Source organism: Nematostella vectensis, chromosome 14 (genome assembly GCF_932526225.1).
Source record: "Nematostella vectensis chromosome 14, jaNemVect1.1, whole genome shotgun sequence".
NCBI classification, from domain to species: domain Eukaryota; kingdom Metazoa; phylum Cnidaria; class Anthozoa; order Actiniaria; family Edwardsiidae; genus Nematostella; species Nematostella vectensis.
The window spans coordinates 3913731-3940080 of record NC_064047.1 but is presented as its reverse complement, the minus strand read 5'-3'; the positions used below and the strand labels follow the sequence as shown (position 1 = coordinate 3940080).

At 39.7% G+C, this 26350-nt stretch overlaps 3 protein-coding genes across 3 annotated transcripts in view; 2 read left to right on the top strand and 1 right to left on the bottom strand.

Annotated features, from left to right (window-relative positions):
- Positions 1-1716, top strand: part of LOC5516651 (protein phosphatase 1 regulatory subunit 12A) — a 50550-nt gene extending 48834 nt beyond the window's left edge. The window contains exons 14-15 of the mRNA XM_048721593.1: positions 48-531; positions 901-1716. Of these exons, the coding sequence (XP_048577550.1) occupies positions 48-531; positions 901-1316 (900 nt within the window). The 3' untranslated portion in view covers positions 1317-1716. The remainder of the gene's footprint in view (positions 1-47; positions 532-900) is intronic.
- A 1183-nt stretch (positions 1717-2899) lies between these two features.
- Positions 2900-9619, bottom strand: LOC5516660 (ornithine transcarbamylase, mitochondrial). Its single transcript, XM_001636675.3, has 11 exons — positions 9473-9619; positions 8595-8742; positions 7796-7877; positions 7310-7397; positions 6176-6271; positions 6052-6109; positions 5675-5797; positions 5113-5166; positions 4534-4683; positions 3477-3614; positions 2900-3319 (listed from the first exon to the last, which is right to left on the bottom strand). Exons 1-11 carry the CDS (start codon positions 9595-9597, stop codon positions 3260-3262), a joined length of 1122 nt encoding a protein of 373 aa, XP_001636725.3. The 5' UTR covers positions 9598-9619; the 3' UTR covers positions 2900-3259.
- Positions 9620-10037: 418 nt separating this feature from the next.
- On the top strand, positions 10038-24843 carry LOC5516656 (X-linked retinitis pigmentosa GTPase regulator). Its single transcript, XM_001636717.3, has 15 exons — positions 10038-10096; positions 10238-10363; positions 10517-10609; positions 11537-11599; positions 12022-12086; positions 12322-12412; positions 12802-12945; positions 14370-15025; positions 15413-15602; positions 15912-15970; positions 20365-20602; positions 21157-21390; positions 21549-21791; positions 22205-22338; positions 22793-24843. Exons 1-15 carry the CDS (start codon positions 10069-10071, stop codon positions 22958-22960), a joined length of 2532 nt encoding a protein of 843 aa, XP_001636767.3. The 5' UTR covers positions 10038-10068; the 3' UTR covers positions 22961-24843.
- Positions 24844-26350: the final 1507 nt, after the last annotated feature.

Genomic DNA, 26350 nt, shown 5'->3' with positions numbered 1-26350 from the left:
CTTCCAAGAAGTATGTCTCCTGAAGCCCTTTTTATCTCTTTCCACAGGATTCCTACCACTGCCATGCGTGTCAGAGATCACTCCTCGAATTCGAGGCAAGACAGGAGCAGTGCAGTGCGGACATCGACAGCGCGCGACGCTCAATCGAACACAAGATCCAGCGACTGGAGAAAAAGTTTGATCAACAGTTCTCTTCAACTGAGAAAAACATGGACAAAAACGACTCTTCCCTCCCTAAAAAGGAGATATTCCAACAGATTGTTACGGACCTTTCCGACGAATTTCAAAAGGTCACTCGGAATCTTGAAGTTCGTACCAGCGAAATGAAAAATGAACTATCGGTTTTGGTTCAAGAGAAGCCGACAGATTGGACGAGAGAGACAAGAGAAGCGAAAAGTAGGAGCATACCCCGGACGGGAAAAGTGCTCTCACCAGATCGAGGATTGGTTACCAGGAGCTCGCCGATACTATGGCCGAGCGGGAGTAGAGGCGAAAATAAGGCCGTTATTGACGACAAGAGCTGCGTTGAAGGTGAGCTGGTAATCCTGATAGTTTTATTTATATTTAAAAAGAGCAAAGCTCTGTGTGAAAGATTTTCAATCTTTTTATATATATAAATAAATATATATAGATAGATAGGTTTTAAATCTATATTTTGGAGCTTAAGAGTGGACCAATCTAACAGTTATGTAATAGTATGGTTAGATCGAGGGGTCTTGATGACGTCACCACAGGGGATCCGAAAGTAGATGGCAACCGGATAGTATACCTGAGACAAAGGCACAGGGTACCCGGATAAAGTGCCTGAGACTAGATAGATGCCTTTCTCTAGTTGTAAGTAGTCAGTTGTGCATGTACCCTGCACGCCAAATAAGGTAACACATTTCATCCCGTTAATAGGTAACGCACAGGTGCGAGTCAGTCAGTCGAATGCTCTGGACACTCTGAATGAGCCTCAGACGAATGTTAAAAAAAGGACATCTCATTATCACGAAGGTACCTCATCTGACAGCACCGCGGAGGCCCTCAAAGAAAGGGACCAAGACCTGGCAGAAGACCTTTTCGAGAAGTTTATCAATGTAGACCAAGATCACGTATGCAAGGATCGTATGCAAAATGGACATGGAATCGAGTCCCCACATAATGAGGTGCTGTCCGATGACGCGGCTGAGGCCCTACGGATTAAGTACCTGGGCCAAATCAAGGACCTTGAAAGACAGTATAGGGAACAGCCCCCTGAGGAACAGGAGGCGTTGCAAAAACGAATCGAAGAGCTAGAATCACTTCTCAGAGAAATACGAACTTCTTCTTCCTAAGATCAAGATGATATGGTTATGTTCGAACATATTTTGCATGAAAGGAAGAAGAAGGGAGGCAAAATGTGAAATGTGTCTAATGTGATTGCAGGAAATATCTCCATACTAACATTTTCGGCGCGCACCAAAACACGATGGAATTTTCCCAGTTGGCTATTTTTGGTAGCACGCGTGGCACTATAAATAACTTTTGGTGGAGAGGCCGGTGAGACCCAATTGCTCTATTGACATTGATTACTACAATATTTTGTACCAGCCAAAAGTTACGTTTTGTACGAGTTGTTTCTCTTGGAAACTTTTTAATGTAATTTGCACATTGTTGATATCTCAAGACAGTATTTATGAGGAAAATATTTGTAATATTTTATCGCAAAATTCATATAAAAAATGATTACACTGATTGAATCTTTGTGTAATTATGTTTTTTACGAACTGCATCTCTGTTATTTGGGGTCTAGATATATCACATAGCACTTGACCGGGATCTGCTTTGCTCCCCCTGCCCTACCTCCTCAGAAGTTGTCTCCCCTAAAAAGTTGCCTCTCCCTGCCCTTCTCCTCAGAGGTTTCCCCACCCTACCCTTCCACCTCAGAGGCTGCCTCCGCCTGCCCTCCCCCCTCAGAGGTTTCCCCACCCTACCCTTCCACCTCAGAGGCTGCCTCCGCCTGCCCATCCCCCTCAGAGGTTTCCCCACCCTACCCTTCCACCTCAGAGGCTGCCTCCGCCTGCCCTCCCCCCTCAGAGGTTTCCCCACCCTACCCTTCCACCTCAGAGGCTGCCTCCGCCTGCCCTCCCCCCTCAGAGGTTTCCCCAACCTACCCTTCCACCTCAGAGGCTGCCTTCGCCTGCCCTCCCCCCTCAGAGGTTCCCCCACCCTACCCTTCCACCTCAGAGGCTGCCTCCGCTTGCCCTCCCCCCTCAGAGGTTTCCCCAACCTACCCTTCCACCTCAGAGGCTGCCTCCGCCTGCCCTCCCCCCTCAGAGGTTGCTTCCCTTGCCCTCACCTTCAGGGGTTGCCTTCTTTGTCGTAACGCAACTAGAGATTCTAGGCTCCAATCTTGGCTTACGCAAAGGGTTCGAGAGGGGTCTTAATATACAGAGACAGACGAGAGAATTTTCGTCAATTACTGGCCACGCGACAAACCAGCATGCGATTATGAGTTTAAATTGGTGGAGTCACTTAGTCGTCTTGTAACTCCGACCCCGTCCCAACATATCCGTTCAATCTTTTTGTTTCGTTTTCATAAGGATCGCGTAAACACGAATCCTTTTTATTTTGAAAGGTTCCGTCCACACGAAAACACAGAAAGGATAACAAGCTCTACCGCGCATGCGTCTGCCAACTATTTTCCTTGTTTACATCGCGCGCGCAAAGAGAACCAATCATTTTCGAAACGTTACGTTTTTGTCCACACGGCACCACAAGGGCATGCATCTTTTTCAAATTGTTCCGTTTTCGGTCATCGTTTACGTGTGGACGAAAGCCGTATGGTAACAAAGATGTTGCGTTTTCAAATGAAACGGATACGTGCGGACGGGGTGTCAGTGCGTACGTACACCAGCAAGACAGGTACATTCCAATGTATTTTTCTCTGCGTTTATTCGTCCTATCGAGTTTCAAACATGTTTATCACAATTAGCTAAGCAATGTTCTAGGGAAAACAACGTTCTTTTTGTGTTCCGTTCTAAATGCAAATGCATACTTGTTTATAAGTATTTAGAACTCAAACGAAAAGAACGGCGCTAGACGAAGGCCTCAGAAACATAGCAAAGTACTATGCAAACAGCGGGTCGACACATCCAGCATTGATGACAACGTCTAGCTCAAACTAGCCACAAGACGCCAGCATGTCCCGAATAGGTGAGCGAGCCCCCATCCGCCACATCCTGGCTATCGATCTTCCTAAAACCTGAATATTTCCTATGTACTAGACATGATTGCTTCAGAAAGTCGGCATGGGAATGTTTGGTGTGTGGTTTTCCAGAAGACACAGCATAACCGCCTGAAAAAAATATATATAAAAACAGACACGTTATCAGTCAAAGGCCATCGATCTCATTAATTATAATTTCCATTTGACCGATGCTTAATATGAATACCGTAGATATGTGCTTCTATTCAGTTCTTAGTGTTTCCTGAACTTCTTGGATTCTACTCACCATAGCTGTCCACTTCCGGTTCTCGGCTTCTTGCCATATAAGGGATTTTTCGGAATAGAAGACGTCATCCGTCACCTCCTCTGGGTGGCGTGGCAGACAGTGCAGGAATACCGAGTCCTGATTGGTCAGGCTCATTAACTGAAAAAAATCACACCACACTGTGTGATGTAGTGATGGTCATAGTAACAAGTGAAACAAGAACGAGAACAACAACTACAATCACACCACACTGTGATGATCATAGTAACAAGAACAAGAACAACAATAATCACACCACACTGTGATGATCATAGTAACAAGAACAAGAACAACAATAATCATACCACACTAGTGATGATCATAGTAACAAGAACAAGAACAACAATAACAATCACACCACACATGATGATCATAGTAACAAGAACAACAATAATCACACCACACTAGTGATGATCATATTAACAAGAACAAGAACAACAACAATCATACCCCACTAGTGATGATCACAGTAACAAGAACAAGAACAACAATAATCATACCACACTAGTGATGATCATAGTAACAAGAACAAGAACAACAATAACAATCATACCACACTAGTGATGATCACAGTAACAAGAATAAGAACAACAATAACAATCATACCCCACTAGTGATGATCATAGTAACAAGAACAAGAACAACAATAATCATACCACACTAGTGATGATCACAGTAACAAGAACAAGAACAACAATAATCATACCACACTAGTGATGATCATTGTAACAAGAACAACAATAACAATATTAAAGGCTCGCCCCCTGTAATTGCTATCTAAATAAACCTCAAATACCTTAAAATTCACTTGATTTGTCACTTGATTTGTTTAACAAATGAAATATAGGTTTCAGATTAAAAGTCATTCCACTTTAGTCGGATACAGCAATTAAAAACCATTAATGATAATATATTTCAATACTAAAAATAAGAGGGGAGAGGGGGGGACATTTTCCTTACAGTCAAAATTAGTTCTATACCAAGCCACCATAAGCTTTCCAAGTTTATAGGCCTTCCTATGGACAACATTACATCATACCTCTTTGTTGACTTGGTAACCCTGGAAAGCCTTGAGTCTCGCCGCTGACTCCTCCTCCTGTCCCATGCTAACCCATGTGTCCGTTACCACGACATCTGCCTTTTCACATGCTTCACGAGGGTCTCTTGTTAACTCGATTGTCGTCTTAAACTAATAAAGCAAACAATGTTCTCAAAATATTAAATTCTGTAAGACTGCATATCCTTGCTATGGCATTAGCTTTGCTATTGGTTCACATTCTTAAAACTTATGTCCTAAGAAAAATAGCACACTAAAGCAGGTTAGATATAATGGGCAACCTTGAAAGTTTATTTTCATTCTGTGCATTTCTTGATGGCATATTTTCTTATGAGTGCTTTTGATTAACTATAGGTAAGTCTGTAAGTTTTCTCACAGTAGAAATTGCTGTTTGTTTCGTTGAGTTTGGTTTCCAAAATAAAAGTTGAAGAACACTGCTTGGGACTGAAATTAATGGCTCGAAAACATCTATTTGGGGGGGGGGGGGGGGTCACCAGTCACCACTCCAGTCCCAGCTACAGCCTTGAGAGATCATATAGCAAAGATAATTTATTACTTCACCTCTTTGGCAAATTCCATGGCATCTTTGAGAATTTCTGGGTCTGGATCATAGCCCTATTGATAAAGATAGAAATGAGGTCTGGAAATCTTGGAATGGCGGCAGATAGGGGGCGGGGATATTGACATACCCAAAAAAAGTCATCATAATTTGCTTGGCCTATGTCTCAGGGTGTAAGATCTGCCAAAGTGCCATCCAGGCCCGTACCCAGGGGGGGGGAAGCAGGAGGTGCGAATACCCCCCACACACACACACACAGACACACACAAACACAACAGCCAAAGGTCCACTTTCGGTTCTCAATAAAGGTGCTAGTAGACAAAACTATAAAGCAACTGCAATCCATCCCTAATGGGCCTTTTTATAGATACACAATCCCTTAGAATGCCTTGTTGCAGACCAGCAATTATTCTTAGGGGTTGAAATTGATGCTGACCTCACCCATCCTTAGGGTTAAAATTTATTTTCTCAATGCGCAGATTTGCCTTTTTTAGGGAGACCCAACTCCTGCCCTGGGAAAAGAACACATCACCAAAGCCAAAAAGTAGAAAATCTTCACAATACCTTGGGAGTGGCTATTTGTAGTTTCATTCCCATCTTTGGCGCAGCCATCAAAAAGGAATGCAAGATATTATTGCCATCTCCAACCCATGCTACTGTGTGGTTATACAGAGAACCAAAATGTTCCTGGAAGGAATTAAGGTGGTGTTCAGGAGACATAAAGCACTTATCCTATTCAGGTGTGTAATCAAAATTTACTGAATTTTCAATACAGTGTTATATAATAATACAGAGTTATTATTGATTTCCATGTTATTTTTGATTTACATTGTGGGTTTGGTATTGACAAATATCTGAATACATTTTTTTTATAAATACAAGAAAATAATTATTAAAGATAACTTCTCCATTATAGATTCAGCCAATACAAAATTTTGTACCTGCAGAGTTTGTAGATCTGCCAGAATTTGCAAGGGATGGTAGAGGTCTGAAAGGCCACTGAAATGGTAATTGAGATGTTAAAACAAGAGGATCTATTAAAATAACTATTTCAAGTCTTCTCACCTGACGACTGGTACAGTTGCATTATTAGCTAATGACTCAACCTCCTCTTGTTTATTCACACGTGCAAGGATGATGTCAACAAACCCAGACAAGACTCTGTGTGAGAATGGAAAGATTCCAGTTAGAGACAGTTGTGATTTAAGTGAAGTTAGTTTGCTATAAAGATGCTACAACTATCTCTTTACTTAAGGTTATAGGAGTTTTTTTTTAAAAAAAGCAGGGTTTGCTTAAAGAATCAAATACAGGGCTGTCACTCCAACAACTTCAATTCTAAAGGCTGGTTCTCTCTTGGACATAAGTGCAAGCGGAACGCACATAGTTTTCCCATTCTCACTAGAACATAAGCGCAAGAGAACGCAACTGCTTAATTTTCTTGTGCTTACGCTTATGTTTGACCAACTCACACTGTGTTGCGCTTCCGTTTGCGCTTATTCTTGTGCTTACGTCCCAGTGAAAACAAACCTTAATCATTGGCTACTCTGTAAACAACTCTAGGAAAGAATCCCTGCAGTGTGTTTTGTTGCTAATGCTTCAAACTCTCAATCTCTCTTCACTTTTCTACACCTTGCATAGTGCCACACTCTGCACAAAGCTTATCTATACCTTTTTACAAGCTCTGTAATTATGCAGCAATTCCAATTTTCATACCTGTCAACCTTCGAAAAACTCAAGGCAAAATAGGGAATAGGCAAAATATCGATTTTCTATTAAGAATACTTTTTTGGAAGAGATAAAAATCGCTAAAAAGCGGGAGATTTGGTGCTCCATGCGGGAGAGCAGGAGAAGATGCCCAAAATCTTGAGAATCCCGCCTAATGCGGAAGATTTGACAGTGGTCTGAATTTTGATTCTATCTCTATCGCTGAGAACCTTCTAGTGTGTTTGCAAATTGCTCTATGTAAGACCTCAACTATTCTAAAGACTACTGAATGGCTTCACTTTTTTTGGCAATGACACACTATTTTCCACAACTTTCTTACAAAAAGAACAAAAACACTTTACAAATGCTCTTAAGAATATAGTCTTAAAAGAAAAATCTAGATGATTTTTGTACCATTAGGCTTACTTTACATAGGAAGGGGTGTATGGCTACATGTTGTCCTGGGTGTGACGATTATTTCCATTCGCCCTTTACCTTGCTGTATCATAAATGTTCTCATTAACTCCAAGGTGGATGTCCTTATCAGTGAGAAACACAGGCTGACAGCCAAGTAAAGACAGACCTGGATTAATAAAAAACTGTTGATGGCCTGGAATTCCAATTACCAGCAATAAATGGGAAAAACAAAGGTGCAGCATTAACCAAACAAAAACCCCACCCCTTTTTAATTAATCATTAGCATTCTTCGAGGCTTAGGTCTTTTCAGGTGTTTGGAATGGACCAGAAAGGAGGGAGGCAGTGCAACCCCTGGGGTGTGTATCTTGGTGTGTGCACCCATCCTGAAAGTGGGTCATTTCTTATTAAAAGATCGTCAAAAACTACTTAATAAAAATACTCAAATAGTCAAATACTATTATTTAATTATGAATGTGCACCACCACCATAGCAAATACTGGGTGACGACCTACTGTGTCAAGAATGTTTTATTCATTATAATAAAATAAAAATATGCCGCAATACCTGTTTCCATGGAAATGCGTGTTCTAGTACTGCGCTTTAGGAAAATGAGGGCAGCTGATTTTCCACTCAGAGGACTAAAGGACTGAAATGAGAATTTTGAATTATTCACCTTAGAGGTGGTTTTCAAAGACACGATGGGCTGGGTGAGTTTCTTTTACTGTCATGCAAGGCACACTAATGTGGCCACCTTGACAACTTTGTGAAGTAAACCATTTATCTGGCTGACATGAAATTCACCTAACCAACCAATGAGGCAAATAAATGCTTTGTGCATGGAGCATGATTCATGAGTCTATGATTTAAATATGATAATTAGCTAACATTCTTAACTTTGAACTTTAGTGGTAGCCAAAGTAGTATAGGGGTAGCGATGGGTAAATCCGAGACTTGCCTAGGCGTCGGGAACCGTGTTTCAGAATCCAAACCTGAGACTGTCAAATTTCCGAATCCGTGCCTGAGACTCTTGTCAAATTTGAATCCGAGCCCAAGCTTTTCCAACTTGTTTTCAGATAACTTGCTCAGGTATGTCATAAAAATCAGTTAAAAAAAAGGATAAGTAGAGTTACAATTCAGTCTTGCTACAAGGGGAACCCGCAGCATGGTAACAACATTAAACAGATAGTGTTTAACAAATCAGAGACTCTGAGATTGCGTTTAAAAATCAGAGACACCGAGACCCTAATATTTTTTGGGGAAAATGAGACTTCGAGACTTGTGTAAAAAAAACACACTGAGATTCTGAGACTTTGCAAAATTTTCGCTACACCTTGCATCAAGGAGATCTCAGCAAGTTTCTTACCTCAGATAGATATTTCCAGTTGGGGTCTTTAAATCTCGCTTTGAGATCAGCGGCACACCAGAGAAGATAATGAATCTCATCACTAGTAAAGTTCTTGAGAGTCAAGAAATTACGGCCTTTCACAGATGGAAAGGGGTGGTCCGAATGACTGAAATGTGAACAATCATAAATAATATCATGGAGGTTTGGGTGTCGCTTTTTCTGTTGTTTGAGGCCCCTTCTTAATGGTTCTGGACGTGTGTAATGTAATATTATGCAAGAAGGGGTTAGGGGTAAGAAAAAATGGTTCATTAGTAGTCAACCACTTAACTTTTCAGGGGGGGGGGGGCTTTGGGGGAGATCTTAAGTTAAAAATTTCCTGCAAGCCCTTTGGATCTTAAAAATTCCTACAAAGTTTAGTGACATTAAAAAAAAAATCCTGCGCTCAAGCTCATGTAAAAAAAAAAAAAAATCCACCCCCCGACCCCCCCATCAACTCATGTCGGTCCCTAAAAAGAATAAAGAATACGTACTTTTAAGGTTGGCACTCTTGCCGAGCTTAATTGCATTAAATTTGAATTAAAAACCCGTTGTAACTCGTGAGACTTCTCCGCTTTTACTTTTTTTTAGAAATTTGAGTGCTATTTACGTGTCATGTTTATACAAACCATTTTGTGATAATAACTTTTTATCGAAGAAAAACAAGAACAGAAAGAAAAGGGAACAAGTTGAGAGCTCAATTCGAACCAGCCTTTGCTGAACTAGATCCACCTACTTAAATACTTCTTATAGATAAATAAATAAAAGGTCATTAAAAGGTGTGAATAGTGTTCAGTTTGACTTTAGAACTTTCAACGTGTCAAATAAACAGAAAAAGACAAGGAAAACATCAAGCTTACCTCTCGCTCGAAAGCTCTCTCTTGGAAAGTAAAGCTCCAGATGGTTTAGCATGGTGGATGCTGGGCGATATAATCTTTGAGAAACGTTGAAAACTTGATAAAATTCTAATGCGAATGGAAGCCATCTTGGTCTTGCTAGTTCAGAACCTCCCGGCCCCTCCCCCCCCCCCCCCCCCCCCCCCCCTTTTCCACTATCTTATCCGATCCTTGTGCGTTTATTTTGGCGGGAGCAAATATTTTAACTCATTAATGGAGGGATTATTGTCCTCAAGTCATAGCTTTATCAATACCTACTCATTTATTTAATTCTATTAATGAACTCAGAAAAGTAGGGTCTTAAAATTTGCACAGAGAATATTATGGCACATTTATGAATCTCCTGTTATGAATCTGAAACTATTTCTGTTCAAAAAGACCTAGTCTTCTTCTCTTTTCATTAATTATCCTTTTTTGGGCTTTTTTTGTGTTGATTTTATTTTTGCTAGCATGATAAGAGGGGTCTCCTGTGTTACGGGATGAGAGACCACAGTCTGCTGGATTCTCCAAATCCCAGCGGTTTCTCACCAAAAGGTATAAAAAAATAACGCCAAGCCAAAATGGCGTCGGACGATGAAGATGTACCCGGTATGTTTATCTGCCGAAAATAACGATAATACCTAATAAACACTGACAAGGCATCCTTCTAGCTAAGAGAGGACAAAAATAGGATTATACTTGTTTTGTATGGCGATCTAATTTTGTTTGTTTTCGTTGCTAATTTTGTAGAATCGGGTGCTGTTTTCACTTTTGGAAAAACTCGTTTTGCTGATAACTTGGCAAACAAATTCTGGATTCGAGACGATGCTGTGGTTAATTTATCCTGTGGAGATGAACATTCAGCTGTAGTTACAGGTAAAGACACACTTTGGGCTTGAACTGCTATTCTAGATGTTCAGTATTATTTTAGACAGGTTCGCAATCTCTTTTACTCTCAACAAAGACGACAGTTTGTGTTTTTACCCGAGAAACGCCAATAGTAGAATAACTTGTCTTGTCTTTTTACAGCAAATGGTAAATTATATACCTTTGGATGCAACGACTGGGGACAACTTGGTCATGGAAATACGAAATCTTATACAAAACCCAGCGTAGTTAAAAGTAAGATAAGTTTTAAAACTTCCGTCTCGTAGCGTATATTAAGTAATTGCCTAGTTGCCTGGTTACTGTCAACCATGTTTCAAAGACCAAACTCGAGATAATGGAAATACCAAGAAACCAAATCAAACGATTAAATAAACCATCAAACCTTCTCAGGACTTTGGGATTAGTATGAAATTGATTTTTTTTTTATTTAAAGATGGAAAACTTTTGTTCCTCTTTGCATGTATATTTTATAGAAGTCTGTATTTGTGGCTTGGCAATTTGCTGCATAATTAGAGTAATGAATAATTCAATCCTGTCTATATTGAGTGTTAAAGGATTCATTATAGCTAAATTTCTTTTTATTATGTTATTGTTTATTGGGATAGGATTGCCTCGTATGATAGATAAATAACTACACAATAAAGGATTCGATGATGCATGGCATCAAAATTTTTTGTGTTGGTATTAATTCAATTACTCTCTGTTTTTAACCAGGTATTTTTTCACTGTAACTCGTTTGTTAATTATATATTTTCTAGAGTTTTGATTTTCACCTGTGTCTTGTAACTTGATATCTTTTATGGAAATATCTTATCGATATTTCACTATTAAAGGCTGCAACATTTTATTGTAGAAAGGGGACTTGCACTAAGAGATCACTTGACTCTCTGGGTGGCAAACTAGCACATGCTAGGCTTCTAGCAGCAACATAACAGCAGTTGTTTAGTGCTTAGAATAAAACCAGAAAGTTTTAATTCAGAAAGGGTTTTTTTAGTTTGAAGATTTTTTTATTAATCTGTGGCGTGATGGATGCAGTCATTCCTGTGTCAAAGGTCATGTGATCTTACCAAGTGCATATTCAACACACAAATACAGTAGTCTTGCCCTGTAGGTGAAATCTTGTACTTGACCCTACTAAGAATTTAAATATCATTTTCATAGAGCTAAAGCCTGAAAAGGTTTATATGGTAGCATGCGGCAGAAATCATACCATTGCAGCAACTGGTAAGTATAAAGAGGGGTGGATCCAGGATTTCTCAAAGGAGGGAGGGAGGGGAGGGGTGCAAGAGGATTTGATGGGAGAGGGAAGAACATATATAAAACATAACTTCTAAGGAAAATTTCTTTCCAGGGGTTAGGGGTGCACCATGTACCACCTGGATCCACTATTGTTTGTGACTGTCGCTCACTTAAATGACTGTCATTCAAATTATTATCAAATTCTTCAAATCTATATGATATGTACAGTACAAGTATTATCAGGGAAGCATATATGCCGATAGGCATCACCATAGCAATGCATCAATCACTTGGAGTAATTTATTTAAACATTTTCTTTTTTCTTTGAATATCCCCATAAAATGTATATAAATTTGCATTTTTTTGGTTGATTCCATGCAATAAAGCCTGATTGTTGTTCTCCCTAGAATCTGGTCATCTTTATAGCTTTGGGTGTGGTGGAGATGGGCAGCTCGGACATGGGGATGCTGAGGTAAAATTAACCTCCATGTAAAACCATCTCAAATGATAAGCAATTTCTATCTCAAACAGAAGTTCAGTAGTGTACCCGGACATACAGTGTAAGAAAGAAAAACTATTACAGACTTTTATTTATTTTAAATTTTTTTAAACTACAGGAAAACTACACTATTTTCTGCATTTCGGTATCACAAAAGCTCTAAAACCAGTGTTGATTCATTTCCCTATTATTATCTCTTTTCACGCAGGATTCCCATGTACCTAAGATTATAGAAGGTCTTGATGTACAGAAGTACAAGCACTTAGCTTGTGGCTCGGACTTCTCTGCAGCTATTACAGGTACCATGGAGTGCTTGATAATAGAAAACCCTTAGAGTGCTCTTAATTACTACACAGTAGAGATTATTTAGGACCTTGCATGGTTGAATAGTGATTTAAGCGTTAGTTCAGAAAGCTTGACTTGGACATAGAGACTTTTGGGATCCAGTTAACTTTCATTATAACCCAGTCTCATCTTTAAGCACATTGCAAGTTATAGTACAGGCATTGATAACAAACCCATGAGAATCACAAACTCATTCCTACTGATATTACAGTATAACCTGTAAACCAGAAAAAAGAATGTAGTCAGGTCAGAATAACTCTTATTCATAGGGGCTTTTTAAAAATTATCTCTTTCAGAAAGAACAAAATGTCAATTTTTTAAACAAGTTTATTGTATTCCACAGAGAATGGGGAATTGTACACATGGGGGTCCTGTGGTGAGGGTCAGAATGGCCTTGGAGAAGACACAGAGATACCCACCAGGCTTCACCTTCACGGCAAGGTGCGCACGGTGTCATGTGGGTACTATCATATGGCCGTAGTCACAGGTAAGACCCATGAGGGGAATGGAATACAGTCGATTGACAAAATGTTGTCGTCAACTGACCTTGTGAATAGCCCGCATGTAATCATGGATAAATCCACCAAAGTGCCTAGCTGTGTTTATTAGCCACCACATAACCTAGCTTAAATGCGGTGGCTAATATATGCAGCTAGGTACTTCACTGGTTTTTACCCATGCTTACATGCAGGCTTGACGTGTAGTCACGAAGCCTGTGAGAGGAAGGTGGGGAACAGTTTGGTATCAGAGAAAACAAAGAAATGCCTATCATTCCATTCATTTTATTGGCAAGGTTCGTATGTGGTTATTGGCAAGGTTCTTATGTGGTCATTGGCAAGGTTCTTATGTGGTTATTGGCAAGGTTCTTATGTGGTCATTGGCAAGGTTCTTATGAGGTCATTGGCAAGGTTCTTATGTGGTTATTGGCAAGGTACTTATGTGGTTATTGGCAAGGTTCTTATGTGGTTATTTGCAAGGTTCTTATGTGGTCATTGGCAAGGGTCTTATGTGGTTATTGGCAAGGTTCTTATGTGGTTATTGGCAAGGTTCTTATGTGGTTATTGGCAAGGTTCTTATGTGGTCATTGGCAAGGGTCCTATGTGGTTATTGGCAAGGTTCTTATGTGGTCATTGGCAAGGTTCTTATGTGGTCATTGGCAAGGTTCTTATGTGGTCATTGGCAAGGTTCTTATGTGGTCATTGGCAAGGTTCTTATGTGGTTATTGGCAAGGTTCTTATGTGGGTATTGGCAAGGTTCTTATGTGGTCATTGGCAAGGGTCCTATGTGGTTATTGGCAAGGTTCTTATGTGGTTATTGGCAAGGTTCTTATGTGGTCATTGGCAAGGTTCTTATGTGGTCATTGGCAAGGTTCTTATGTGGTCATTGGCAAGGTTCTTATGTGGTCATTGGCAAGGTTCTTATGTGGTTATTGGCAAGGTTCTTATGTGGTTATTGGCAAGGTTCTTATGTGGTCATTGGCAAGGGTCCTATGTGGTTATTGGCAAGGTTCTTATGTGGTCATTGGCAAGGGTCCTATGTGGTTATTGGCAAGGTTCTTATGTGGTTATTGGCAAGGTTCTTATGTGGTTATTGGCAAGGTTCTTATGTGGTTATTGGCAAGGTTCTTATGTGGTTATTGGCAAGGTTCTTATGTGGTTATTGGCAAGGTTCTTATGTGGTTATTGGCAAGGTTCTTATGTGGTTATTACCATGGGCTTTGGTCCCAGGTAAAGCCTTGGGTGGAGGCTGTGGTTACTACTTAAAACAGTGAATACAAGTCTATGTTTACAAGTTTCTCACATTCTAGTTGGCTACATAGTTTCTTAAACTACCAAAGTTGCCAAGGAAGTGCTTGTTGCACTTTACCTCTTTATTTCTTCCATTCTGAGGTGAGATTTATTGCTTTCATAGAGGATGGCTCCCTATATATGTGCGGAGAGAAGGAGGGAGGCAAACTAGGCCTTGACCATGAACAATTAGACAACACCTCACAGCTACAGAAAATTAAAAGCATAGAGGACCAAGTCGTAGTTGCAGCCTGCGGGGCTGAATTCACTGCTGTAGTGACTGAAAATGGATCTGTTTATACCTTTGGTCAAGGCAACCAGGGACAGCTAGGCTTGGGATCCTCTATGATGGAGACAGAGTTCCCTGAGAGGATACCATTATTTGAGAAAGTCAAAGCCAGGACTGTTAGCTGTGGGGAGTCCTTCACAGCAGTAATAACTAAGCATGGAAATTTATACACGTTTGGAGATGGCCGGCATGGCAAACTTGGACTTGGCGATGAGTGTTTTTCTAACACCTTTAAGCCGGAGAAAGTCAAACGATTTAATAACTTTACTGTAAAGATGGTGACTTGCGGAGGGTGTCATATGTTGGTGGCAGCAGAGCGCAAGGATGAGGGCGTTTGTATGACAGATAGCGAGGAGGAGGCGGAGAAAGATGTTTTGTCATCGTCAATATCATCAAATAAGGGAACCCTCTTGGATGTTGTTGATGGACCATCGGATATGAGTGCAACGTGGGGATCAGCCCGGGACAAAAGACGCCAGAGAAATCTAGATGTAAGTTTAAATATTTATATAAAAAAATCGGTTTTACAGCAAAATTAGTAGTTTTTGCAACTGCCTAGAATTCAAAAGTTTCTACTCGTTGGGGAATGGTCATGTTTAATAGATAATTTTTCATTAAAAAACATTTTGTTGCAAACACCAAGGAAATTGACTATTAAAAGGGGTTTGATTGACCGACTTTAGATGACATTTCCCAACGGGAGAGGCTATGGTTTTGTTGAACACAGAACTGACTTCGATTCGGCTGTATTGTTGCTGTCCTTCCATCAGTCAATATGGTACCATATAAGTTTTCTGATACTTTACATTAGAAGGTGATATGACAGAGAAAGAATTAGAACATACCTCTTACCAACTACTGACTTTTTTTCTTCATAGAGTATTGGTAATAGTTTAGGCAGCTCTTTGCCACCCATCAATAGATCCTCACTCCCCCCGTTAAGCGGGTTAGGCGGGCGCACATTACCTGCCTTAAATAAGATAAGCACAGGGGAGAAGAAACCGCTCAAAGCTGCCCTAAACCCTCTGGACATGTCAAGATTACCCAAGATACATCCACCAGATGATGGTAATTATTTATTAATGGCATGATTTATTATGGTGCAGGAAATTGCACTGAGAAATCGTATCGCTCCAGATTTTGCTGACAAAACAACTACCAAAAAATATTAAGTGCTTATTAATCAGACAAATATCTCAGAAAGGGCTTTCTTTTTTAGGACGTTTTATTTGTTATGTTGCTCTCCAGTATGAACGCGCAGCCATTTCTGTGGTTATGTTGGCGTGAGTTGGAGTTGGTTCAAAAGATGAACGTGATCTCTTAGTGCAATTCGCCTATTATGTGAAATCTAAAGTTGTTTCTCGTTTTTCTCCACAGAACAAGTTGATGAAGATAATAACATTAAAAACAAAACAACAGCAAAGAAAATCGAAGAGGTGGGTTTGACCAGTGCGGAACATTACCATTTTTGGTTATATCGATTTACCTACTTATTATGCAAATATTCAAAATGGCCGCGCGGAGTTTGAAACTTGAATTTGTTTTGTTAGCGAGACGTCGCATCGCAAAAATCGACCAAAACAGCAAAATATCCTGCTCTATACCAAGTTTGATATTTGATTGATGAGTTCTTGTGCTCGAAAGTAAAATATCGTTTGGGAAACCTTTTCAAATTGAGCGCTTTTATTGGAGACTGCCGTAAAATCGAACTCTCTTCGTAATGTTTACGTTTAGAAAAAGAGAAATATGAGTGTGATGGACCAAATTCTACGGCTTAGGACCTTGACAGGACTAAACTAGGATAAATGAGGATCATGGCATACTAAAACAATTTTCACCACAAGCCGAAACGAGTGCCCACAGGGTATGGTGAAAGTTGAGAAGAGCGGAGGTTGAATTGTGAGGACGAAAGTGCGAGTCAAGGCCCAACGTCTATACAACAGGGAAAAATCGCCGAAGAATAGGTATGAAAATTTGTGTCAACATTTAGCCGAAAAGCATTTTACCCTACCCTTGTCTCTCGGGGGTTCGCTTCTTATCATTCTTTAGCTAAATGTCTTGCCCTGCGACCACCACAACAACATAGGGGGGGGGGGCACTCTAGCTGTAAACATGACTGTTGGTTTCGACAGATACGAACATTTTATGCCCCCAAAAGAACGGAACCGCGCCACCCCTAAGAATATACCTGCATCTGAACTCTATACCCAAAACTCCACCAAGAATAGATAGCCCCCCCCCCTTCCCCCCAAAAAAGTAACCCAAATCTGAGTTCTATTCGTAAAACATACAAAAGCTTGAAACTTGCCAGTCCCGTAAAAAAGTTTTAGAAGGAAAATTTGCTTATCAAATTTAATTTATTTTTATTCCCTTTTATAAAAAAAAACCTCTATCCTCCTCACCTCCAAGGCCCTAGTCATAAAACCCGGTTGAATTTTACTTCCTTGTCTTCGCACCTTGTGTGAGCACACCACATGTGACATGCCCTCAGTCATCACAACCTCACTCCCCTTACCATGCATTTCTCAACCTTTAATTTTACACTCTATGCCTTTTCCTATTTGTCTGCACACACCATAAAATAGCCCTCATTGAGTAAGCGCATTACATAGCCACTCAAACCAGTGCCCCCCCTAAAATCTAATGCTAGAGGGGCATAAGATAAGAACTGATAAGAACTTTTTGATGAATTAGCCCCCCCTACTCATCCTCAAAAATACCCAAACCTGAGTTCTATACATAAAATATACCAAGCATAGAAACTTACCTCCCAAATAAATAACCAAACCTAAATTCTATAGCCCAAGCATACAAAATCTTGCTATAAGGGAGCTTCAACTCTCAGATTTGCTTATTAAATAAAATCAATTTTATTCCATTTTCATAAAAAAGATAACAAACAAACTCTGTGCAATAGGCACTGAGATAAAAAAATGCTCCTGAAGTATCACCAAATATAAATATTTATTTTCCATACAGTATGATATCTATGACTGCACAATCATACTCCTAGAATCTCCAAGGCCTAGTAATCAAACCTGGTACAAGAGGGGTAAAAAGAAGGGCATAATGTGCTAAAATAAGCATTTGCGATAAGAACTTTTTGTCAAATTAGCCCCCCCAAAAAAAAAAATACCCAAACCTGAGTTCTATACATAAAATATACCAAGCATAGAAACTTACCTCCCAAATAAATAACCAAACCTAAATTCTATAGCCCAAGCATACAAAATCTTGCTATAAGGGAGCTTCAACTCTCAGATTTGCTTATTAAATAAAATCAATTTTATTCCATTTTCATAAAAAAGACAACAAACAAACTCTGTGCAATAGGCACTGAGATAAAAAAATGCTCCTGAAGTATCACCAAATATAAATATTTGTTTTCCATACAGTATGATATCTATGACTGCACAATCATACTCCTAGAATCTCCAAGGCCTAGTAATCAAACCTGGTACAAGAGGGGTAAAAAGAAGGGCATAATGTGCTAAAATAAGCATTTGCGATAAGAACTTTTTGTCAAATTAGCCCCCCCCCCCCAAAAAAAAATACCCAAACCTGAGTTCTATACATAAAATATACCAAGCATAGAAACTTACCTCCCAAATAAATAACCAAACCTAAATTCTATAGCCCAAGCATACAAAATCTTGCTATAAGGGAGCTTCAACTCTCAGATTTGCTTATTAAATAAAATCAATTTTATTCCATTTTTATAAAAAAGACAACAAACAAACTCTGTGCAATAGGCACTGAGATAAAAAATGCTCCTGAAGTATCACCAAATATAAATATTTATTTTCCATACAGTATGATATCTATGACTGCACAATCATACTCCTAGAATCTTCAAGGCCTAGTAATCAAACCTGGTACAAGAGGGGTAAAAAGAAGGGCATAATATGCTAAAATAAGCATTTGCGATAAGGACTTTTTGTCAAATTAGCCCCCCCCCCAAAAAAAAAAATTACCCAAACCTGAGTTCTATACATAAAATATACCAAGTATAGAAACTTACCTCCCAAACAATTACTCAAACCTATATACCCCAAACATATAAATTCTTAATATCACTATAGTTTTAAAGGGGAGCTTCAACACTCAGGCTTGCCTATCAAATCAAATTAATTTAATTCCCTTTTTATAAAAAAAAAGACTCTTTGCGCATATAATAGAAACTGGCGAGAAAAAAATAAGCCTGAAGTATCACCAGATATGAATAGATATTTTCCATATGATATCTGCTCTAGTGAAGCTTGGAGCCTCTGGTACCCAGGGTATGACTATACTCCCATTCTCCTATCATCTCCAAGCCTAGTAATCAAACATGGTACAAGTTTACTTCATCTTCACAACCTGTGTCAGCACCCCCAATTAGACATACCCTTTGTCACCACCCCTTTGCCCTTACCATGCCTTTTCCTCACCCTAGTTTACACTTTATGCCTTTTTCCATTTGTCTGCACACACAATGAAATACACCCTCAATGGCTCTAACTTGGTGTTAGAACCTGTGTATTAAGCACGATTTGTGTCACAAAACTTCCTTTTTTTTAATAAAATGAATCATGATGAAAACAGAGCTGGATACAATGAAGTCCTTTGGGGATGGTTCTGACACTGAGGTATACATACACCCCTCATTGAATAAGCACATTACATAGCCCCTCAAACAAGTGCCCCCTCTAGAATCCATTTATAAAAAAAGCCATAATGTGAGCATTTGTGGTAAGGACTTTTTTTTACAACGAGTAATAGCAAAGTAATGCAGCAATGAATAATGACTGCCATCCCTGAGATTTACTGATCATAGCAAATCTATTTATTCCAGGATCAAATATAAACATTTAAACAGTACTTTCATGTAGTGTCTTTAAATTGCATACAATAAACAGTGACTCGCGGCCAATCTGTATACGATTTAGCTTCATTTTTTTTTAATGAGACTCGCTGCCATTCTGTATAAGATTCATTTTAGTTTCAATATCCCAGCTAAATTTTTTCTTGGAGTGTCTTCATTCCGAGTGCGAAAGCAAGATAAATCCAGGGAAATTTTGTGCATTTGTATGACTTGATGAAACGTACAACTAGATAATTGGTGATCAATGTTATAGCCTGCTAGCAGTGGCTTACCCTTCCGCGTTCATTACAGTACGATTCGGTGAAGTCGTAAAAATAACCCTGCAAATGAGGTCTGTTGCCGATGAGAAACAACACAAATAGGGTATATATGACGCACTGAGTCGGTGAAATCCCTGCTTAAACAGATAAGAAGAAATCACTGCTAGCAAAGAGTTAAAAAGCGGCGTTCAACATGATTTTCCCGATTCAACGGAACCGCCATTTTGTTTTCCCACTCTGAGTTGAGGCGTGTCCGCGTGAGACTGGGCATAGTAATACTCATCTCTGATTGGTTAATCAGATTGTTTATCAAATATAACCAAAAATGGTAATGTTCCGCACTGTTGACTAGCCTTCGTCTTGGTTTTGATGCAAAAATTAGAGGGAATATGTAAATGTCATGTAATAATTATATACCAAAACCTCTATTAACTTTGCACCCAAAATCGTTGTTGCGGGTCCTTGTCTCGGAAATAGCGGGTAGCCAATCAAACTTTGAAGGCGGTTTTAATTGTTTTGTTTGATTGACTAGTATGCACTATTCCTAAAACAAGACAAGGATTTAGGAGATAGGTTGCACAATGAGGATTTTGGCTTTTAATTTACTATTACCAAAATCGTTTGCTACCGTATAATGTGTATTTCTTTGAAGTAAAAAATATCGTCTTTGATGTGACGCTTGTTTGCTTTATTTTACACCTAATAGCCCTTGATAAAGGAGACCTCTTCAAAGACTTCAGAATCGACTCCCACGGCCTCACCCCGCCCACTCCCCCGCGGCCTACCCAAGCCACTCCCAAGGACAAAGAAGCCTGAGAAAGAGGAAGAAGAGTCCGAAGAAGAGTCTGAGGAGGAGTCTGAGGAGGAGGAAGAAACAGAAAAAGTTAACAAAGATGCACTAAAAGCAAAAGCGACAGAGGTGAAACAAGTACCCAAAAAAGAAGGTGATTAAGGCGTACCCACCAAATAACTAACTCAAACCAAGTCTACAATAGTCCCTGACTATCTGTTCGGGATTCCTGTGGTAAGCAGAGGCTCGAGGGGCTGGAGAGAGCGGCTTCGAGTGACCTCAAATGTACCTTCAAAATTCCGAAATACCACAGGAAGTCAGAAAAGATCATCGGGGACTAGACCGTCACTAACCTTTTATTTGATAGAACTATGTCTGTGGTAATACGAAAACACGAAAATGTTTTGAGATCATCTAATGAATTTGTACAAAATATTCCATTTACTTTCATGTTACTAGATCTTATTAGTAGAAATGAGTGCGATTTTCGATGAAATACAGTGGAGCCCCAGTAACTAGACAGTATCCATTTCCATTGGCTGATTTCAGAAAACTGTCTCGATAATTTCGATTGAATTTGATAAATAAAACGTAAGATTTCTTTAGGTGGTTATTTTGAAATTTTTTATCATAGTTTCAATAATGGTTGAAAATGATAACAAAGGTGTGTTTACCTCTAGAAGAGTAACGATTCCCTTTGTCTCTCAGAGGAAGAATCAGAAGAAGAGGAAAGCGAAGAAGAAAGTGAGGAGGATGAGGAAGAGGGGGCTAAGCCAAGTGCATCTGCCAAAATTGCAAAGACAAGTGAAACTGAAAACAAAGTTCCCAAAGTTGATAAAGATGACGAGGAAGATGATGATGATGATGAGGAGGAGAGCGAAGAAGACGAGAGCAATAAGCCATCCAGCCGCCAAGTGACCGCGGAAAAAGAGGATAAGAAAGGTGTGATAACAAAATACATAAACTGAAAAATATTATATTATAATAGAAATGATATCAAATAGACCTCTTTTTTACCTACAAATTTGTAGCGTGGGAGCTCCAGCGCCTGCTTGTGCTGTAGCGCAGGGTTGATCGATTATATAACGTTGTTCTTGAAGGTAAGAAAAAGAAAAAAGAGGAGGAGGAGGAGGAGGAGGATGAAGAAGAAGAGGACGAAGATTCGTCTGGAAAGAAGAAAGGAAAAAAAGATTCAAGCGAAAGTGAAAAAGGAAAGGCAAAGAAACAAAGGAAAGGAAAGGAAAAGAAAGGGAAAGAAAACAAGAAAAATGACGACGAAGAAGAGGAGAGAGACGAAGAAGAAGATGACGAAGAAGACGATTCCAAGAAAGCGTCCGGAAAAGGTACTTTGCTTAAGCCAGTTTTTTTTTTTTTTTTTTTTTTTTTTTTTGCGGCTTATGTATAATCAGCATTCTAAATTCTAATGAAAGCCCTTTCGGAGAATGTTAGAAGTATTCCTAGAACCTCTGACCAATGGAGGATGTGTATATGACTATTCAAAAACGTCAAGCCTGTTTCTTTCTCGCGCCGCGCTCCCTGTGTGCCCGATCTCCGCGACGCCCTGGGTCCCCGAGGATGCGTTGGTGTAGGTTGAAGTACTTATATTAGTAACGAGGTTGTTGTTCTTTTTCCCATATAGGAACCCTGTACCTCGAACGCCTCTCAGTTACTGACAAGCCATGCTTACCAGCTGGCTCAGGAATCAAGATATTTGTTACTTTGATGCCGTAACGATTTCATATTTTATTTTCTGTAGGGAAAAAGGGGCAAGATAATAAAAAGAAAGGCAAAAGCAAAAAGGATGACGAAGACGAGGAGGCAGAGGAGGATAACGAGAAAACTAAGAAAGGAAAAACGGACAAGAAAGACAAGCCGAAAGAAAAGAAAAAGGTAAACACGACCGTTACGGGGGCCCTGTGTAATTCGAGCATACACGCAAGGCTTTGACAGGTTTGTTTGTTTGCAGTCATCTTGCAAGTATTTTTTAGCCTTTTCGGAAAACTTGAAGGTAAATCCTGGCTTAGGGATTCAAATACGATAGTTTGGTAAAAAAAATATATTGAACATATTGGAAATACAGCTATAAAGAAACTCCAGACCTTATAATGCCCTGCTTTCGCGCGTCACATTCTAAAAAATGGCCCATTCGAAACTGGACTTTTTCTAAGAATTTGGTCAATTGAATAGATTTTATGAGAATAGTAACTCAAGACATTTTTTTAGTAGTGCCAGAATTGACTGGAATTGAATTCTAGACATACAGGGAAAAGTCTGTAGCATCTATATGTGAGCTTTTCAGTGGTCTCAGAATGTGCATTGACTTGTGTGGAATGTTTGTCAACAGAAAAGCGGAAAAGAAGACGAAGACGAGGAGGAGGAGGACGAAGAAGAAGAAAATAAAGATGGCGACAACATTGACGCGAATAAAAAGGAGGACACTACTGTTGCTGAGGGCGATAAGAAGGCGGCCGCCAAAAAGGAGAAAAAGTCTGGGATATGCGACATTCTATGATCGTATTCTGGAGTACAACTGCTGAGGACTGCTTACCAAGTGACCATGTTTTAAGTGGTGTTATACACAGTGATTCCAACAAGCCCGCTAACAAGTCCAGGCTTTATTATAATCTGGAGAGTTATGGCTTGTTGTTATGGTCTGTTCCATGTAGAAGGACAAGGTATATTGAACAATATTTTATCTAGAAGGTTACTCCTAAAAGTTTAAGGTGACTTGGTGTACCAAGAATACGGGCCTCCTCTATGGTTTTCAGCACGGTGACTTGACAGCAGATCTGATAAGATAGGTCGATGCAAGAAACCTGGAACCCGCTCTTGGATTCGCTCCAGAGCAAAGATACACACGAGGAAGGCTATCCCTAAAATGTCATACGCAGGGGAAAATATTGGAAATGGACAACTTCTTGGCCCTTTGCAGTTGTTGTGTAGTTAAAAATGACTTATTTGCTCTTTGTAGTTGTTGTGTAGTTTGAAATGACTTCTGGGCTCTTTGAAGTTGTTGTGTAGATAAAAGCGACTTCTGGGCACTTTGCAGTTTTGTGAAGTTAAAAATGACTTGTTGGAACATAACTACGCTCTCCTTTGAGCACCCGAACACAACATACTGGTATATCGAAAGACTTGGACTTGATAAGTTTTGTGTACACTGTTTTACCTAGCTACAGACCTGAATGTATGGGGGGAGCAAGTAGCCTGCTAGCTGCGGCCTCTCCCTGGTGTCAGCTCAGCAAAGGGCCCCTGCTAGTGCGGGAACAAGGAGGAAACGTTGTGTTTGGCTTTAAACACCGTTAATTGGACACGTCTCATTTCGAATGCTTCGTTTAGATTCCAAAGAGTATTGGTTAAAAAGGGAAATTAGAGTTAAATATTGGCCTTTATCCTCATTATAGCTGCGATGATTTTAGGTTTCCATTCACATGAGCGATTACACACCTATCTCAAATAGTGCTAAACCAAGTGACCGTTGTAAAATCATGGTTCTTGGCCTAAGTTTAAACGTCGTATTATCCATGAGCCGTATTCGATGCAAATGCATGCAAATGAATCGAGTCGATTGTTTCATCTTCATTTACATGCATTTGCATTAAATACGGCTTATGGATAATACGACGTTTGAACTTAGGCTAAGTACCATGATTCAAAACCACCTCGGAAGGATTGTAATTTATAAAAAAAAAAGTATTACCACTAGCCTGCGTCGCAAGAGTTTGTTTGAGTCATCAGCGGAAATAGAGACAGGCGAAGAGTATGGCCGCTTTTCACTCTCTAGTGCTACTGAAACCCTACACAAAAGCTTGCCACGCGGACTAGAGAGAGATTCATGTGTTTTAGCAAAGCGTGGTCAATCAATGTCCAAAGCATGGGTTCTTTGGGTTCGTAGCACTCAGCGGCGTAGCCAGGATTTTTGACAGGAGGGGGCCCAACAGGCCCTTTCAAAGCAGTTTTTTCTGTATTTTAGATAATGTTTCATACATTTACTGTATTTTTGGCTGTTAAAAGGAGGGGCCCAGGCCCCCTGGGCCACCCCCCTGGCTACGCCTCTGGCACTATGATGCAAGATTTTACACTTCGAGGGCTCAACGTTTATTGAAATAGGTATATGTCTGTCTTTCCTTAGTGTTACCCCGCTCTTGTCTTGAGCTTTCCAAATGCAAATGACAATCCAAGTCGATTGTTCGCATTTATTTTCAATTTTTGAAAGGCATATAAAAAGTAGGCGTTTCGCTCTTGAAAAACAGTTTTGTTGCAGCTCTTATCCTCAAGCTATCTTCATGCCAGTTATCGTGACAGATTTATGTATTTAGATGTTGTGACATTTGATATTGGGTATAGTATCCACTGTACAGATAGTTTTATTATTAAAATATAGACAAAACTGTTGCTTTGTTTCATGAATTATCTCCCTCCCCTTTTGCCTTCTTCCTCTCAGGTTCCCATTTTTTTACTCGATCAGCTAAGGTTTAAAAAACGTATAAAGAGGCGTAAAAGAGAACAACGGGGGACGGTTGCCTACGAGTAGGTGTTCGGTAGTGTTTCGATATAGAATACCTGTTACCATTCCGAGTGGCATCTTATTCGAATTACGGGAAAGGGGCCAAAACAAGAACCGACGCATCGCTCAGACTCGTACCCAGTCCCTCAAAAGAAAAAAAAGCCAGGTGCCCACAATCTTTTGCGGGCCGATCCAGACTTGTACACAATCCCATGCGATCCCCATTTTTATGACTGGGTACGAGTCTGCATAAGCTGCTAGTTAAGAAGCTCATCCACTTGGCTCTTCGTCTGCTAATAAATCTAAATAATATCAATACTTAAAATGTGGAAGTTACTATTAATTGACATTTTAAGGGGGGGGGGGGGGGCTATTGAAGCTCCAGATGCTTTCGGACTTTGGAGGAAAAGGTATTAAAATCCGAAAGGATTTTGCTGCATGGTCTTTGAAAGTCCGAAAATCCCCTCTTCTTTTCTTCCAGGCAATTATAATTTTTGGGCTGTTGTAGGTCTTAGATTTAAAGTAGTTTTATATTCAGAAAGTGATAAATGTTTAGGCCATTGAATGAAGCGCTTTATGGGCCAGTTGAACCATGCAAAGCTCAATGCGTTTGTGCACTTATAGCCAGGATTTTCCGATCAAATACGCCCCACAATCCTTTCCGCGCCGATCAAGACTCGTATCCAATCCCTTGCGATCCCCTATTTTACGACTGGGTAAGAGTATGCTCGGGGGCGGAAGATGAATTATTTACAAGCTATAATTCACTATTCCAGCTTATTTTATTTCGATAATTCATTATTCATGTCATCATTTTTCTTAATAATTCATAATTCTTAATTCTGATTTTTTTTAATCGGATTTATTCATATAATTCATTCTTTGGATAAACTTTATAATTCATTATTTCTTAAGTTTTGAAACCAATAATTCATTATTCCCAACCATTTTACAGCCATAATTCATTATTTATAATTCATCTTCCGCCCCCGAGTATGCGCATCGCTAATTTCATGCATGGGGCAAGCTGCCGTAGCCGTAGGTCTCCCTGTGTATTCTTTTACTTTTGATTGTATACTGCGTGAAGCATTCATTGCCATGATAAACCCTTGATACACCTATAAGTAATGAGATAATTACATACTTATTTTTCTTGTATCATTCATTTTCTTTTATGATCAAGAGTTGCTTTGTTATGGACGTACTAGAAGTTAAAATTAAGACTCGGGCGTAGGTCATACTCTTCGTTACATTGGTAAAATCTTTGCTCTCCCTGCATGGGTTTGCGAGTTTATACTAGAGCTAGAGTTCTTTACAGATAGTCTGCACCCCCCCCCCCCCCCCCCTTCCCCTCATGAATCCATAACCTTGCACACAATCTTCCTATCCCTTTTA

Excerpts from the sequence above, each read along its gene's own strand:
- LOC5516660 (XM_001636675.3), bottom strand. The coding sequence starts at position 9,597 with ATGGCTTCCATTCGCATTAGAATTTTATCAAGTTTTCAACGTTTCTCA. Across the intron at positions 6,110-6,175 it reads GCAACTGTACCAGTCGTCAG|TGGCCTTTCAGACCTCTACC; the intron begins GTGAGAAGACTT and ends TTACCATTTCAG. Across the intron at positions 3,320-3,476 it reads ACCGGAAGTGGACAGCTATG|GCGGTTATGCTGTGTCTTCT; the intron begins GTGAGTAGAATC and ends TATTTTTTTCAG.
- LOC5516656 (XM_001636717.3), top strand. The coding sequence starts at position 10,069 with ATGGCGTCGGACGATGAAGATGTACCCG. Across the intron at positions 20,603-21,156 it reads ACAAGTACCCAAAAAAGAAG|AGGAAGAATCAGAAGAAGAG; the intron begins GTGATTAAGGCG and ends TTTGTCTCTCAG. Across the intron at positions 21,391-21,548 it reads GGAAAAAGAGGATAAGAAAG|GTAAGAAAAAGAAAAAAGAG; the intron begins GTGTGATAACAA and ends TTGTTCTTGAAG.